Source organism: Phyllobates terribilis, unplaced genomic scaffold, assembly GCF_046119375.1.
Source record: "Phyllobates terribilis strain yellow unplaced genomic scaffold, ASM4611937v1 Scaffold_5__5_contigs__length_657084704, whole genome shotgun sequence".
Taxonomy (NCBI): Eukaryota; Metazoa; Chordata; class Amphibia; order Anura; family Dendrobatidae; genus Phyllobates; species Phyllobates terribilis.
In genome coordinates, this window is record NW_027362765.1 from 610,879,498 (window position 1) to 610,897,229 (window position 17,732).

Here is a 17,732-nt window from a genome sequence, read left to right on the forward strand (position 1 = left end):
AGGTGACATTTGTCCATTGTGTGTTCTGCATACAGACTGACTTGACTATTTGGGTCTTCCTAACTTGTGGTGTTCTGCTAATAATAATCCTGTAAAGTCACTCCAGATGAGTGTAAATAAGTTTGTGGGATTCATGGAGCGCTTGTAGGACATCCAAAAGCGGATGGTTTGAAGCTTATGGAGATCAGCTTTTAATTTTCCTTTTACATAGAATCATAGAATGGTAGAGTTGGAAGGGATCGCCTGGGTCATCTGGTCCAACCCCCTGCTCAAAGCAGGATTCACTAAATCATCTCAGACAGATGTCTGTCCAGCCTCTGTTTGAAGACGTCCATTGAAGGGGAACATAGTTTGTACAGAAGTGCCAGATTTTTTCAGTCTACACATCTGGTGCAATTGAATTGAATTGTTAAAGCTGGCCATACATGTACCAATTTACCCTGTTCCAACAAACACTCCAGACAGACCGAGTGATGCTTCAACACTATTTTCCACCATGAATCTCAAATCTGTCTGCACACAACTACTTTTGTGCATTTCATCATACCATAACTCAAGTGCAGTAAGCAGTCTACAACCAATCACCTGTTCTGTTAGAGCAGAGACACACTGCCGTATAACTCGTCTGAGGATCGCATGACACTGAACGGACTGGCCGGCACCTCTCCTGACCTGAGCATGACAGCATCATGGATTTCTGTGCAGCTGTCAAGGAGAGGTGCTGGCCAGTACCAGGTTTACGATGCGATCCTCGCAAGAGAAATACGGCAGTATGATTCTGCCCTTAAATGGACTCTTTCAGCACAAAATGACTGTTCAAATCAAATACAGGAGCTTGATTTTTGCCCACACCATGATGCACAGTGCGCCTGTACTTAGTGTGAACAGCCAGAGTCCATTTAAGTGAAGGCTGGATGGACAATACAGCTATCAAGAGCAGAGGGCACTTTGCCATTGGAAAATGAATTAAATATTGCAGCATGACTGACAGAATAAAGGTTTAAACACCTTTTCAGGCTTCCTAGTTTGCAGTGTCCTCAGTTTTACAGGGTATAAACCAGGGCTGTGGAGTCTGTGTTCATTTTGGTGGAGTCGGAGTTGGTATAAAATGGACTGACTCAGACTCGTAATATATAATAAATTGGGTTCAATAGTTCAAGGTGTAAAGGCTTTCATAAGAATTTCGGAGAGTTATGAAATGTCCTATAAAGGTCTGTTCTGTTCCTGATCTAAGGATCTCCGCTTTTAGTTGAGATGAATCTGTGCTGCACTTTATGTACATGCGCAGTAGTGAGGCCGTGCTGATGCTCAGCAGTGAGGCGGTGCTGTGGGTAGTGTTGAGCGAATTTGTTCGGCATTTCAAATTCGGGCTCGTGTTCGTGCCAAAAAATCGGCTCCGCCCACGAACATCTCTAATTTGCCACGCAGATAACATCTGTGTGACAGCTTGGCAAATCAGAGATGTTCGTGGGAGGAGCTGATTTTTTGGCGCAAACAAGCCGGAACCCCGAACACAAACCCGAATTTGAAATGCCGAACAAATTTGCTCAACACTAGCTGTGGGAGTCTGAAGTCAGGGAAATTGTGAAGTCTCAGAAGGTGGTTTGACTTACCAACTCTACAGCCCTGGTATAAACTATTAAGATTTGTTTCGGAGGATCAGATTGAAATTTGCTGGCAGATGAGAACTATTATGTTGGGCCCTACAAAACAATTCCAGAAGTCAATCGAAGAGTAAATCATGATGACAACTAACCTCTATAAACAGGTCTTAAATGCTTATGATGGGGAACCCTTTTATGTTCATTTAAAATTGCATGGTCCTTTTTAAACTTCTCACCTTTCTGGTGAATAGCTGATAAATCTGACTGCTGGGGCCTCCACCGATCACTAGAACTGGGGGCTGTTGCCCACACCTCTGCATCTTGGCCCTGCAGTCTTGTGGTGAGCTTATGAAAGTCTCATGGGAGAACAGTGTAGGTGCGCTTTACAATTTTATAGAAAATGGAGAAGACAGACAATAACTTTTGGTATACAAATTGTTTATTGGTTGTACAGACAGAAAAAAAGTGTGTCCCAGGACATAGTCAAATCAGTTGTTAACTCACCCTCCCAATTATTAAAAGGGCCTTTTTACGGCTAATAATTGACTAAATAATAATAAATCTGCATAATGGCTAGAGCAAGTGGCATTAATAGAGCCAGAGTTAGGAACAGTGTTGGTTTCACTTAAAAAGGGTTTTCCCACAAACAATTAATCAATAGATCTTGGAATAATAATAACTTCCACAATTGGATGTGTTTAAATAAAATGTTCCTGTGCTGAGATAATCTTATACATGTGCCCCCCTGCTGTGTACTGTGTAATGGCAGTGTCTGACCGTGCAGGAACATGGTCTGATCATATCACATCTCCTGGGCAGGGGAGGACGCAAAAGACAATACAGACATTACAGCATGGATCACAGAGGATTCTGTCTGTGAGGTAAAACATTTCACTGCCTGTTTTTAATTAATGTTTTACCTCAAAGAAAGAATCAACTGTGATCCCCTGCTGTAATATCTGTATACTCTTTTGCTCCCCTCCCTGCCCAGGAGCTGTGGTATGATCAGACCATGTTCCTGTACGGTCAGACACAGCCATTACACAGTACACAGCAGGGGCACATTTATAAGATTATCTCAGCACAGGAACATTTTATTTAAACACATTAAGTTGTGGAAATTATTGTTATTCCAAGATCTGTGATTAAAATGAACTTTTGTTTGTGGGAAAACCACTTTAATTGCTCTGCAAACAAAATATAACAAATCTTTGGCCTGAACTAATAGGTTAACACGATAAAAGGCAATATGGCATTTAAAAAAAAATGTAAGATTACACAGCGTAAATGAGGACCATGCGCAAGAACGATGCCACGGTTGGCTGAAGATGGAGGATTTTTATTGATATCTTGCAGCCAATGATACCTTTTATATTTGTGATCGTTCTGATGCATCCCGTGGTGAGGTGGAAGTACGGGATATGAAAAGGCAACTTTACTGAAACATTCAAAAGTAAGAGCTGGAAGAAGCCTTCTTCTGCAAGGCCATGTTGGTGGCAGCTCCTAGACGGTATGGGAGGCCTCCATGTTGACAGATATGAGATCCATTACCACAGAAAGCTGCTTATGCTTTAAGGCAGAGTGAAGGTAAGCGTGTAACATTAGTTACCTGGAATAGTCATTTATAAGGCATCTGGAAAACATTCACAAAAGGGGTGACGGGGCATTCACACCAAAAATACTCCGTGCTCCTTTACTATTATTTCTTATAACTATGTGAATTCTATCTGGCAGTAGATGATGACAAGTACTATCCAGAACTTCCAATGAGTACAGGAAATGTTGCTGTAACAAGAATAGCAGACTGAGGGAGCGGTGCCGGATAAGGCAGCCAACCATGGTGAGGAAATGGTTTTGTAGAGTGACAGAGTTCCTCTTTACAATCTACACATGGATTTCTAAGTTTCAAAGCATGCCAATAATCCTACAAGTGTTACTGTACCTGTGCAGGCCATATTGGACTTCTTAAGAAATCCTGCCTTGTGTGTGAGTGGCCACTCTCTCTGTGTCAGGGAATCTAGAAACTGGGAAACCCACATCTCTGTTAGCACGCCCATCTTTCGAGCAAACAAATGCCAAGCGTACATTCATTTCACCAACGTCTCATTTCTCTGCATAGTTTAGAAAAAGGAAAGTAGCCGAGAGCAATTGGGGTGCCAGCTTCACATGATAATTATCACCAAAGTAAAAAAAAGAAAACATTCTGACAAACAGCTACTTAGTGTTTTTCTTGATTATACTATAGATACTGGCTGTGCTCCGCAAAATAGGAGACTATATGTATAGACAGTATGTATTGAAGAGAAAACGTTCGATTAGGTAATGCAAACTAGTATCTTGCACATGGACTGGTCTCTCCCAGAATGATCACTAGGATAAGGTTTCTCAGTGGAAAAGAAAATGCACTTTAGGGAAACACATGACAGAGAGCGAGTTAAGCAAATTACTTATGGAAGAGCCCCAGAAAAGCTAGAAGCTTTGTAAAAAAAAATATGTTGATGCTCATTTAGAAATTGAATTCCGCACAGTCTGTATAATCGCACAGCAGTAGTGTGTTTGTATAATACGGAGCGGCCAGACTGAATTTCGAGTAGCCAGGATTACTGGTACCATGGAGTTTTACGGGCCCAGCGAAGTGTGAATCCAGCGTCTGTACGGATCTTGATTGATGCAGCTTCAGCCTCTCGGACAGTCTCTTTCACAGACTGCATCAAGTTCTGTGCGTTATGCACAAGCATTTCTGTTGCCTGCAAAGAAAGGAAGACCTTTCCAAATGAATATTTGATACATTTTAACTAAAATCAACCAAGTTTAGGAGCCACAGACAGGAGAGGCTAAAGAACCACCTATGGCTCCTAAGTCACTGGCAAGGGAGCACTGGTTAGTGAAATGAGGGTTCTAGGCTCTCAAATTGAGAAGATGTTTCGTCCTCCCAGGCCTTCCCATCTTACCTGTTCAGACTCTTCATCACTAATGTTGGTCCTTCCCAACATAGTGGCCTTGACTGTACTAAGGATCTTCAGCTGAGTGCTAATGGTTGGAATCCTTTCACAGACCTGCAATATAAAAAATAAAACCATCGCTGAAAAAAATCCTAACCAGAGTAAAAACAGATGATTAAAACATCAAGTGAAGAAACGGCCATTGTGTGTTCCTGTACTCTGCCACTGCTATGCACTGTATAGGAGAAAAATGCACAAGATGTAATTTTACAGACAGACACTTAATATTTACAAGAATCTGCATTCAAGAGTCTGTAAAACTACATTTACATTTTTGAACCAAAACCTATAAAAGGTCTCTGTGTAATGTTAGAAGTCTAGAAATGCTTCTATCTGGCCTATCCTAGAGCTGCACGGGGTCTTGAAAGAAATCTGTCAAGAGGATTTTATACCTCACACTGACGTGTATATACAGGCAATAATCGGCAAATTAGATCCATACCTGGATTATAAAAATCCTTTTTTGCCGTTTCACAACAACCCAATGTTGAAGTCTTATGAAAATGAGCCGCAGGTGCTGTGGGTTGTGACAGTGCACTTGCAGGTCTCCTGACCTTTCTCACTAGCTCTCGCCAGATGCCTGCCTCCTGTATGTGATTGACAGATCACTCTATTTCAGTGACCTGCTTTCCCTGACCAAAATCTCCCATACGTGATGTTAGTGCCAGGGCCAGTGCATGTGCACATGGACTCACCGGATCTGGTGACGTAATAAGGGACTTACTGCACATGCGCTGGCCCTGGCACTAACGAAGCTTTCAAGAGATATTGCCCATTTTATTTTACTCACTTATATAGCGCCATTAACTACACAGCGCTTCACAGACCATATCGGTACTGTCCACATTGGGCTCACAATCTAAACCCACACAAACACAGGGAGAACATACAAACTCCTTACAGATGTTGTCCTTGGTGGGATTTGAACCCAGGACCCCAGAGCTGCAAGGCTGCAGTGCTAACCACTGAGCTACCGTACTACCCATGGAAAGCGGGTCACTGAAACAAGAGTGACACGTCAGTCAGACACAGGATTCAGGTAGTGGGCAGGGAATAGGAAGCGAGGGCAGTAGAACTGCAAGTGCAATGTGCCACCCAAAGCACTTGCGACTCAATTTCATAAGATTTCAATGCCGAATTACTGAGAAAAGCCAAAATGGATTTCTACAATCAAGGTAGGGATTTAATCAGCCTCAAAGAGCCTGTACATACATGTCATTAGTATGGGGCATTAAATTCTCATAACTTTAAAGAAGTTGTCCGACCACGCAATGCAAATTTTTTAACCTAATCTGTGCTCTACTGTAATACACAACACCCCTATAAGTTTTGTTTTTTGTTTCGGCCTTTCGTTCCTCCTGAATTTCACCTCATTCCATGAACCCAGTTTGGTAGAGCTGCAGGTATTGTCTAACCTCACAGCCAGAGCTAACACCGTCCGTCCTCAGTGTCCAGCACCGCCGTCTGCCCGCCCACTGCACACTTATTGGCTGTCAGTATCGGCCCCAGCATAATCACTCCAGAATTGGAAATAACAGAGCAGTGTCCTCATCTAGAGAAAGCTGCACAATCCCTACACCACATCCACAGTGGTGACAGAGCATCACACGTCCCCACATCACCCTTGACGTATGAGTACTGTGAAGAGAAAAGTCTATAGTCATGTGTGTGTATATCTACATATATACCATATAATACCCCTCTTCTGCTGTTGCAGAACCTCATAATACCCCTCTTCTGCTGTAGAACCTCGTAATACACCTAGCCTGCTGCAGAACCTCGTAACAAACACCTAGTCTGCTGCAGGACCTCATAATACATCTTAGGCCTCCTTCACATGTACATGTGAAAATGTGGCCTGGTCCATTTTTACCATCTGTGTGTACATGTGTGCTGTCCGTGTGACACATACCAGAATGAAATGTATTCAAGAAATTACAGATTTTTGTGTGTTAAAAGGAACCAGTCACCAGAAAAAAGTTATTAATCTGCAGATATGGGTAAATGTGCAGGTTAATAGCGTTACTAACTTGTCCATCGCCCACACTTAGCCGAATGCAGCGGGGAGAAAATGAACTTTATTTTCCCTGCAGAGTCCCGTTTTCAGTCACAGTGGCGGCGCTAGTTCTCTCATGGCTCTGAGAATACAGAGCCGCAGCTGTAGCCGCACCTCCACACTGACTGACACTCGCTCTGCATTGGGGCCGGCTGTCTGCCGGAGCGCGGTTACAGCTGCCGTTCTGTATACTCAGAGCAGTGATTGAACCCACGCCGCCCCGTGACTAAAACCAGAACGCTGCAGGGGGGGGGGGGGGGGATAAAGTTAATTTTCTCGCTGCAGTGTTCGACTATGTGCAGGCGTCGGGCAGCATAACGATGTTAACCTGCAGATTAACCACATATTTGCAGGTTAATAGCGTTCTTTTCTGACGATAGGTTCCGGAAAGATGTGCAAAGATAATAATACATAGATAGATAAAGTTATAGAGCTGCCGGTTATCTATTTAACAACCACACAAGATATTATAAAATTGCACCCTTTAGTGCCTCGCATGTGGAGCTTATTGTCCAGCTTTGTATTAACCAAATAATTAAGTAGAAAAAGTTGGCATGGGGCCCCCCCTATTTCTGATAACCAGCTAAGATAATATCAGCTCACAGCTGTCTGCTTTATCAGAGAAAGTCCCTGGTTATTGGAACCTTCCCAGCCTAAAAATACCAGCCCACAGCCGCCCCAGAATTGGCACATCACATGAGATGCTCCAACTCTGGCGCTTTACCTGGCCCTTCTCGATTGCCCTGGTGCTTTAGCAATCGGGGTAATATTTTTTTGGGTTTATGTCAGCTGTGTAATGTAAGCTGGCATCAAATCCTGGTGTTAGTAATGGAGAGGGGCTATCAGACACCCCCATTACTAGCCCAGTAATAGAAAGGAAAAACACAAATGGATGTCCCCAAATAAGAATTCCCCCACACCCACTATCCACCTTTCCTTATTTTTCATTCCTGGTCTCCCTCACTTCCCCGGCATGTGCAAAGCGCCGCTCACATACAGCGCGCTTTGTTCCCTCCCGGCCCCATCTGTCTGTGCACTGCGCCGCAGGGTTCTATTGCGCTGGGGCAGGGGAGTCACTGACTTACCGGCGCCTACGTAATAGAAACCTGCAGCGCAGTGCACAGACAGATGGGGCCGGGAGGGAACAAAGCGCGCTGTATGTGAGCGGCGTTTTGCGCATGCCCGAGACGTGAGGGAGACCAGTGCACGTCACAGGGCCCTGTGATGTGCAGCAGAGGGAGGGGGATATGATAAATAAACACATAGGCGGGGATTAATAAACAGATGGGCGAGGATTTCTTGGCGTCCAGGGGACACCAAGCCTGTGGAAAACAGAGTTGATAAAAACAGATTTCTCGGCAATCAGACCTCTACTATGGCCATACAGGTAGTATAGAGTTACTTTTCTATAACCTGTATGGCCATAGTAGAGGTCTGATATCTCCCAGGGGGGTGACAGATTCCCTTTAAATATTTTATCTGACGTTTCTCTGCATGGAAAATCGTCATCTGAAAAAAGTTTATCTTCTACATTACAAAAATTTATACTTCAATAAAACCATTTTGAAATTAAAAGGAAAAACACATACTTTATTGAAATAAACACTTCACCACACTTTACCTCGTTCACTACTTTATTTATAAAAAAAAAAAAAAAAAATTCCACGCTGGTCATTTGTAGTCCATCTAATCTGACGTCCAGTGAATCCGACAGTCTATGGAGCCTCGTTCTGACACTCCACAGACTTCGCTAACAGCCATTTCAGGGTCACGCTGCACGTGACTAGGCAACTCTACACTACACAGATCATAGATGGATGGATAAATGGATCATGGATGGATAAATAGACAAGACCGACGGATAAATAGACAAGACCGATGGATAGACAGACAGCACATTATACTCACCTATGAAGATGCCTTTTCTTTCTGAGAGCACTGGGTGTTTGGCACCTAGTCAAATGAGGCTGTCAGACTTTCCTGAGATTGAACAGTGAAGAAATCTTTCAGCGTTATTCTCCACCATTCAATTCAGCAGTTTGTCTCTGGTAACAGGTGATTGGACGGATTCGTTTTATCTGTCAAGTCGTTCCCCTGCTGTCTCCCTGGCTCACACTGTAAAGCTGCACAGAGGCTGGAGCAGGAGGCGGGATGGTCTGGCAGAGACTGGGGGTGGCATCTGTGGCTGGAGCAGGGGGAGGGTCTGGCAGAGACTGGGGGTGGGGTCCTTGGCTGGAGCAGGGGGAGGGTGTGGCAGAGACTGGGAGTGGTGTCTGTGGCTGGAGCAGGGGGAGGGTCTGGCAGAGACTGGGGGTGGTGTCTGTGGCTGGAGCAGGGGGAGGGTCTGGCAGAGACATCACGGACTAGACTATGCTAGACAGGAAAACTCTAGTTGGGTTTTCACCAGCTCCTCTTGAATCATGAGTGAAACTCCTCACATGGCATGTTTGTATCTAGGCAATGGAGCAGAATGCGGACAGGGAGTAAATTACAAACGGTCAGCATTCTGCAGCCTACATACACACACAGATTATACTGAATGCCTGGACAACCCCTTTAAGGCTGGTTCTGACCTTTGACTATAAATAAATGGTTCTTCGCAGTTACAGCTGATCTTTGAAATTTGTCAGTTACCTGAAGCAAATTAGTTCGGATCCTCTTGTCAGTGCACTGCTTAGCCACTTCTTTAGCCAACTTCGTCACCTCATCTGAAGCTTTAGCAATGTCCTTGGCACACTGGATTAGGGCTCTCTTGTTCCCACTGCCTCCTCTCACAAGCCGAGACATCTCCGCCATGAGCAGAGCCATGCGCTTAGCTGCTGCAATGATGTCATTGCCCTACAAGAGGGAAACACAATAGACATGTCAGAGAGGGGAGAGACAGGCTGTTCAACCACTATGTGTATCACCATTTCTTTCTGAATGGCAGCAATAAGCGGAGTAACCTCAAGAAAAAATCCAAAAGCATTATTTTGTCATTTTCCAGCAAAGCAAAAACCGATCCATATTCCATATCCTATTAGCAAAATCAGATGGAATATTAATTAAGAATTGCTCTTTGTTCATGTGCTCTCAGTGGCTTGAAGGATGCGTGTAAGAAATGTGAAGATAGTATGTTATTCCAGGATTTTAGGCCTGATTTAGTTGTCTGTTCCCTCTAGATAGGCAGGACGGACTTGGATTTCACTTTTGCCATTTTTTAAATGATTTAGGATATAAATGGTTATGCAAAGAAGCATGAAAGCTTCCGAAATTCTGTAACCAAAAAACCATTGAGAGACACCATGAATAAGTATGATGCTTGAAGGGTGGAAGTTACCTGCGTAACTTTCCAGACTTCACAAAGTTAAACCAACAACATATAGCACCGAAACAAACATACGCAAGTGTGCATGGATACACAAGTTGCTCAGAAGAATGGGATGTACTTTACTTTCACATAACAGCAGGCGCGGACACTACAGTGCCTTCTAGACATAAACTTACAGGCTGTTGGTTAGTTCAAGACTCAGCACTTACTGTCATGCATTGGCAGCAACTGTTAGTACATACACAGCATATCATTGGGTGTAAAGTGGAAGGGTCTCTGCATTCAGTACCCTTAATATAGGACTAAGCAAGAAAGCAATCACCATCCTGTTCATAGGGAATACGATCACTCTTGAGCAAATTCATTAGGATTTTATATAGATCATATTTTGTCTTAGTTTTTAATACATGAGCAACCTTCAAAGTAGCAGCTCTGGTCTTCTAAAAAGGGTATAAAAAAAAACAACAACCGCATAATAAAATGTTATGGAAATTTTAAGGGTATGTGCACACAGTCCAGAAACACTGCGGATTGGACACAGCTTACTTGCAAATTGCAGCATTCTACATTACAAGCAAAGTGGATGGGATTTCAAGAAAACCCATGCCCACTATGCGTCTCCGTGCTCCTGCGGCTCACCCGCGGACCTGGACATGCGGCACGGCTTTCCAGACCGCAGCATGTCAATTTCTCTTGCGGATTCGCTGGTCTCCTCAAGAGAAATTAGATCAGTGTAATGTATAGGATGCGGTGAATCCACATGGTGCTATCAACACATGCGGATGTACCTGCATGCAGCGCTTTGGATGCAGAATAAAGTATCGTGTGCACATACCCTTAGGCTGCGTGCCCATTATGCCTTTTTCAAGCATTTTTTCCACGGAATTTCCGCAGTGAAAACACTTAAAACCGCTTGGTAATACGTGCCCCATGGTCCCCAATGATAATCCGCATGTGCTGTGCACATGCTGTGGAAATTTCTGCTGCGGATTATCATTGCGGAAAAATACGCAGCATGTCCATTAATTTTGCGGACACGCAGCGTAATCGCCGCCATTGACTTGCATTGAACCGCGTGACATCCGCATCACTGCATCTGCACATGTGGATGTTACATGGTTCAATGTGCGGATGGTACCCAGGTCTGGAGAAGAGGAGACTCTCATCCAGACCTGGGTACCATAGAAACTGTAAAAAAAAAAAAAAAAAGAATTTAAAATAAAAAATAAAGATTATACTCGCCTTCCGATGTCCTCCCGGTGTTTTCTCCCTTCCGTCTGGTCTGCTGTATGGGTCGCATTGTTGTGAAGGACCTGCCATGACGTCAGAGTCATGTGACCTGTCACATGACTCAATGACATCACCACAAGTGCTTCACACCACCGCGAGCCACCCAAGACACCGGACGTAGCGGAGAAAACACCGGGGGCCATCGGAAGGCAAGTATTTTTTTTTTATTTTTAACCATTCTTATTCTTTTATTTTTTAACTAACTTGGGTCATACTACTATAAATCCATGCTGTTTGCATGGATTTATATAGTGTGAACAAGTTGTCAAGCACTTTCCAAGTGATGCTAAAATCGCTTGGAAAGCTCTTGATAACCCACATGCAGAAATGCATGCAAAAACGCTTGACAAACGCTTCTACCTGGCGGGAAAAACGCATGTAAAATCCGCATGCATTTTTCCTGCCAGGGAGAAGCGGAAAAAATATGCAGCATTTCTGCATCGTGGGCACATAGCCTAAGGCTGTGTGCCCACGTAGCATTTTTCAAGCGTATATGCTGCGGAATTTCCGCAGCGTAAACGCTTGAAAAATGCATGTATATCCGCACCCAATGGTCCCCAATGGGATTCCGCAAGTTCTATGCACATGCTGCGGATTTTTCCGCAGCGTTTATGCCGCGTTCAAAAATCCGCAGCATGTCATTTAATTTTGTGTTTCCGCAAGCGGAATTGCCTTTGTCCAATGCATAAAAAACGCAAGGCAATTCCGCATGTGGAAAACGCGTGATAAACGCGCGATAAACGCGTGCGGAATTCCGCATGCGTTTTTCCGGGAGAGGACTTGCATTTATGCAGCAGAAATTTTCTGCTTCATAAATGCAACGTGGGCACAAGGCTAAGGCTATGTGCCCACGTTGCATTTATGAAGCAGAAAATTTCTGCTGCATAAATGCAAGTCCTCTCCCGGAAAAACGCATGCGGAATTCCGCACGCGTTTATCGCGCATTTTTCGCGCGTTTATCACGCGTTTTCCACATGCGGAATTGCCTTGCGTTTTTTATGCATTGGACAAAGGCAATTCCGCTTGCGGAAACGCAAAATTAAATGACATGCTGCGGATTTTTGAACGCGGCATAAACGCTGCGGAAAAATCCGCAGCATGTGCATAGAACTTGCGGAATCCCATTGGGGACCATGGGGTGCGGATATACATGCGTTTTTCAAGCGTTTACGCTGCGGAAATTCCGCAGCATATACGCTTGAAAAATGCTACGTGGGCACACAGCCTTACACTGTTTTGTGTTCCAACTGCTTAAAGTTTTCAGGAATTCTGCATACTCTGACAGAATAGAAACATCTGGAGGCTGGAAACATGTCCAGCCAACACCGCTGCTGCTTGTCAAGAAATTACAATGGTGAGGACAGGGGATTCAGCCTCCTTTCACTGTTTGTTCACTGACAGTAAGAAAACATTTAAAAAAAATGTAGGAATTGTAGCAATACAGTAAAGTTACACAACAAATAAAGTTCATCTACATAAGGCCTCATTCACACGTCTGTGATTTTTCCTGTATGTAAAGAAAGGATCCCTTTTCATCAGTATTTACCAGCGTGTCAAAGGGTCATCAGGTTTTTTTGTGCATGACAAGTTCTCAAGCTTCTATCAAACAAACATGAAAATCTGACGGCTCACAGATGGGATCCTGTACTGTACAATGTTATTTCTATTTTTTTAAAAGACCCATAGACTTGCATTGGTGAGTTTCATCAGTGTCCCCGATTAACGCAGATTTAAAGTCAGAAATGACTTTTTTTGGGAGGAGGGCAGAAAAATACAGGGACATATGAACAGACCCATAGACTATACTATTATAATACATATATATTATACTAAAAGTAATATCCATGAAAAACACTGATAGATATAGTATGTGACAAACTGACTTCTGAATGAGCCCTTACATGGAATCTGTCAGCAGGATATCACCCCCCCCCCCCCAAACTATGTCTATGTGCATGTAGTCTATCAAAGACAAGTCCAATATCTTTACATGGCCAGTCCTTTCCTCCATTACTGAGAAATCAGTGTTTGAATTGATAAGCAAATGTGGCTGAAGAGCTGAGGTAGACCTGAAGCCTCTGTCACTCCAGCTCTACATGTTTGGCATTGTCATAATTGCACGGACCTGAAGAATCATGTTCCTAGGTCTTTTTCTTATCACGCAGTTAATGGTGTAAAAATGAAACCCCCCAAAAAATGCAGCATAATTGCTGTTTTTTTCACCATTTAACTTATTTGGATTTTGGCCCATTTTTCTGTACACTGTATGGTAAACTGAATAATGTCAAAACTACAACTCGTCTCTCAAAAACAAGCCCTCATATCAATAAGTTGATGAAAAAATAAAGTTATTTTTGAAAGGGGGAGGAAAAATGAAAACAAAAACGAAAATTGGCTGTCTCCTTAAGGTCTCCTTCACACGTCCCTGTTCCCAGTATGTCATTTTTCACACATACCGGAGACATGTACACACTGTTAGGATCATTCAGCCATGGAGGGTCCTTGTTGGAGTCGGGGTATCCCCGTAACAAGAAATACACAGACACGTAGTGTATAATCAAGTACTGGGAAGCCCCTGAGCGCGTCTGCCTCTATAGGTGCAGTCCCTTTATTTATATTAATAATCATAGTTTGTTGTCATATATGCGCAGTAAAATGCCTTTGTTTCACAGGCAGCGAAATGATGATTCATAACAGTGGAATGTTGATAAGAAAGTTTCATAAACAGAAAAGTGATAATTAGTAGAAGGTTGCTGAGACAGCTAAAACAAGTTACAATCTAGTTTCTGGGCGTCAGTCCAAATGTCCAGATAAGGGAAGAATAACTTCATCTGTGTCTTACATCGTAGTCTTGCGTGAAGTACAACTCCCATCATCCTCTCAACACCCACACCCATTATAATCTATGGGGCTGTGCACATGTCTGTGTTTTCATCAGGACCGTGTGTCCCACACATAGACATGTCCATGTTTTCCCGGTAGCACGGATGACAATACGTACCACACATGGATGACATAAGTGTGACATCCGTGCGCTGTCCGTGTGACACGTACCAGAATAGAAATGAAAGATTTTTGTGTTTTAAAGATGTGCAAAGATAGATAGATTAATATAGGGTAGATATCCGTGAGATATATAATTAGCACCTTGCTTTTGTAGCTTACTGTACATGTATTAACCTAATAAATAAATGAAAAAAAATATGACACGGGGTCCCTAACCATTTTTGATAACCAGCCAAGGTAAAGCAAGCAGCTGTGAGCGGATATTATCAGGCTGGGAAGGTCCCTGTTTATTGGTCCCTTCCCTTACTAAAAATACAAGCCCGCAGCCACCCCAGAATTGGTACATCACATGAGATGCTCCAATTCTGGCACTTCGCCTTGGCTCTTCCCGATTGCCCTGGTGCGTTAGCAATCGCGGTAATGGTAGTTGGGTTGAGGTCAGCTGTGATTTGTCCAAAAACAGCAGTAACGTTACTGACATCACCGTTCTCCACCCCCCAACCTTAAGAAGCATTAAACATAAGTTATTTATACACTGCTCAAAAAAATAAAGGGAGCACTTAAACAACAGAATATAACTCCAAGTAAGTCAAACTTCTGTGATATCAAACTGTCCACTTAGGAAGCAGCACTGATTGACAATCAATTTCACATGCTGTTGTGCAAATGGAATAGACAAAAGATGGAAATTATTGGCAATTATCAAGACACCCTCAATAAAGGAGTGGTTCTGCAGGTGGGGACCACAGACCACATCTCAGTACCAATGCTTTCTGGCTGATGTTTTGGTCACTTTTGAATGTTGGTTGTGCTTTCACACTCGTGGTAGCATGAGACAGACTCTACAACCCACAGAAGTTGCTCAGGTAGTGCAGTTCATCCAGGATGGTACATCAATGCGAGCTGTGGCAAGAAGGTTTGCTGTGTCTGTCAGCATAGTGTCCAGAGGCTGGAGGCGCTACCAGGAGAAAGGCCAGTACACCAGGAGACGTGGAAGAGGCTGTAGGAGGGCAACAACCCAGCAGCAGGACCGCTACCTACACCTTTGTGCAAGGAGGAACAGGAGGAGCGCTGCCAGAGCCCTGCAAAATGACCTTCAGCAGGCCACAAATGTGCATGTGTCTGCACAAACGGTTAGAAACCGACTCCATGAGGATGGTATGAGGGCCAGATTTCCACAGATGGGGGTTGTGCTCACAGCCCAACACCATGCAGGACGCTTGGCATTTGCCACAGAACACCAGGATTGGCAAAGTCGCCACTGGCGCCCTGTGCTCTTCACAAATGAAAGCAGGTTCACACTGAGCACATGTGACAGAGTCTGGAGACGCCGTGGACAGTGATCTCCTGCCTGCAACATCATTCAGTTTGACCGGTTTGGCAGTCGGTCAGTAATGGTGTGGGGTGGCATTTCTTTAGAGGGCCGCACGGCCCTCCATGTGCTTGCCAGAGGTAGCCTGACTGCCATTAGGTACCGAGATAAGATCCTCAGACCCCTTGTGAGACCATATGCTGGTGCAGTTGGCCTTGGGTTCCTCCTAATGCAGGACAATGCCAGACCTCATGTGGTTGGAGTGTGCTAGCAGTTCCTGCAAGATGAAGGCATTGAAGCTATGGACTGGCCCGCCTGTTCCCCAGACCTGAATCTGATTGAGCACATCTGGGACATCATGTCTCGCTCCATCCAACATCACGTTGCACCATAGACTGTCCAGGAGTTGGCGGATGCTTTAGTCCAGATCTGGGAGGAGATCCCACAGGAAACCATCCGCAACCTCATCAGGAGCATGCCCAAGCGTTGTAGGGAGGTCATACAGGCACGTGGAGGCCACACACTATTCTGAGCCTCATTTTGACTTGTTTTAAAGGACATTACATCAAAGTTGGATCAGCCTGTAGTGTGTTTTTCCACTTTAATTTTGGGGGTGACTCCAAATCCAGGCCTCCATTGGTTAATAAATTTAATTTCTATTGATGATTTTTGTGTGATTTTGTTGTAAGTACATTCACCTTTGTACAGAACAAAGTATTGAATGAGAATATTTCATTCATTCAGATCTAGGATGTGTTATTTGAGTTTTCCCTTTATTTTTTTGAGCAGTGTACATCGGGTATTTTTTTTTTTTTAATAAATTGGTGAACCAGGGAAAGTGGAGTCTTTTTTTTTTTTTTTTTTAAATAAATACACAAACAAAATAATATATATATTTTTTTATTACTTAGTAATGGGGGTGTCTGATAGACACCTCTCCATTACTAACATCAGGGCTTGATGCCAGCTGTGTTTTTTGGACAATTCACAGTTGACATCAACCCTGCGCCTCATAACCCTGATTGCCAGCACAACAGGACAATCGGGGGAAGAGTGAAGTGTCAGAATTGGAGCATCTAAAGTGATGCGCCACTTCTGCGGCGACTGCGGGCTTGTATTTTTAGGCTGGGGAGGGCCCAATAACCATGGACATTCCCAGCCTGATAATATCAGCTCTCAGCTGTCTGCTTTACCTTTGCCGATTACCAAAAATGTGGGACGGGGGACCCCATGTCAATTTTTTTATTTATTAAGTTCATACATGTACAGTAAGTACACACAAGCAAGGTACTAATTACCGTAGATAGCTCACAGATAGCTATCTATCAATCGATCATCTATTTACCCCATATCTATCTATATCTTTGCATATCTAACACCTAAAAATCAGTAATTTCTATTCTGCATTCAATTTTGGTACGTGTCACATGGACAGCACACGTACAGACAGATGGCACACTGATGCCACACGGATGATGCACATGTACACAAGCATGTCACACGGACACGCAACACCGGTAGCAGGTTTTCCAGTATCGGTAAAATAAGGACGTGTGAAGGGGGCCTAAGAGGTTAATATTCATCCTCTCGTACCTTTAGAGGCTTTCTTCTTCTCCATTTATTTAAGAAGGAACTCTTCTTGAATTGTGAACATCACCCTACCCTTGTAATTCTTTTATTGAGAATATAAAAAGTCAATACATTGCTGATAAGGACATTGTGCTCTTGCCAGGGAAGTCCGAGAGCCAAACATATTTTGGGATTCGATCAATCCTTCTTTTGACGCCACTTACTATGGAACTATAGTTATATTGTAGTGGGGGGGGGGGGGGCAATATGTAACGCAGGATAAGGCTATGTGCACACGTTTAGTATTCACGGCAGAAAATCCTGCTTTAAATCCCGATATGCTAGTAGGAAAAACACTGCATAAATATGCGCGTTTTTTGCAGCTCTTTTTACATGCATTTGTGTTGCATTTTTCCCCACTCATTAGTATGGGTGGAATCTGTAGCAAAAATACTGCAAAAATAGACATACTGCAGATTTATATCTGCATGAAATCTACAAGGAAAAAATACGCATGTGCATGAGACTTCAGGAATCTCATTCACTTTGCTGGTGCTTGCAAATCCTTTAGGTTTTGTGACAA

The 17,732-nt window shown here is 43.6% G+C and overlaps 1 protein-coding gene across 2 annotated transcripts in view; it reads right to left on the bottom strand.

Moving 5' to 3' along the window:
- Positions 1-2,940: 2,940 nt before the first annotated feature.
- Positions 2,941-17,732, bottom strand: part of VCL (vinculin) — a 137,804-nt gene continuing 123,012 nt past the window's right edge. For both annotated transcript variants that reach the window (XM_073686080.1, XM_073686079.1), the window contains 3 exons: positions 9,297-9,500; positions 4,556-4,660; positions 2,941-4,351 (listed from right to left, as the gene is read on the bottom strand). In XM_073686080.1, the coding sequence (XP_073542181.1) occupies positions 4,205-4,351; positions 4,556-4,660; positions 9,297-9,500 (456 nt within the window). In that variant the 3' untranslated portion in view covers positions 2,941-4,204. The remainder of the gene's footprint in view (positions 4,352-4,555; positions 4,661-9,296; positions 9,501-17,732) is intronic.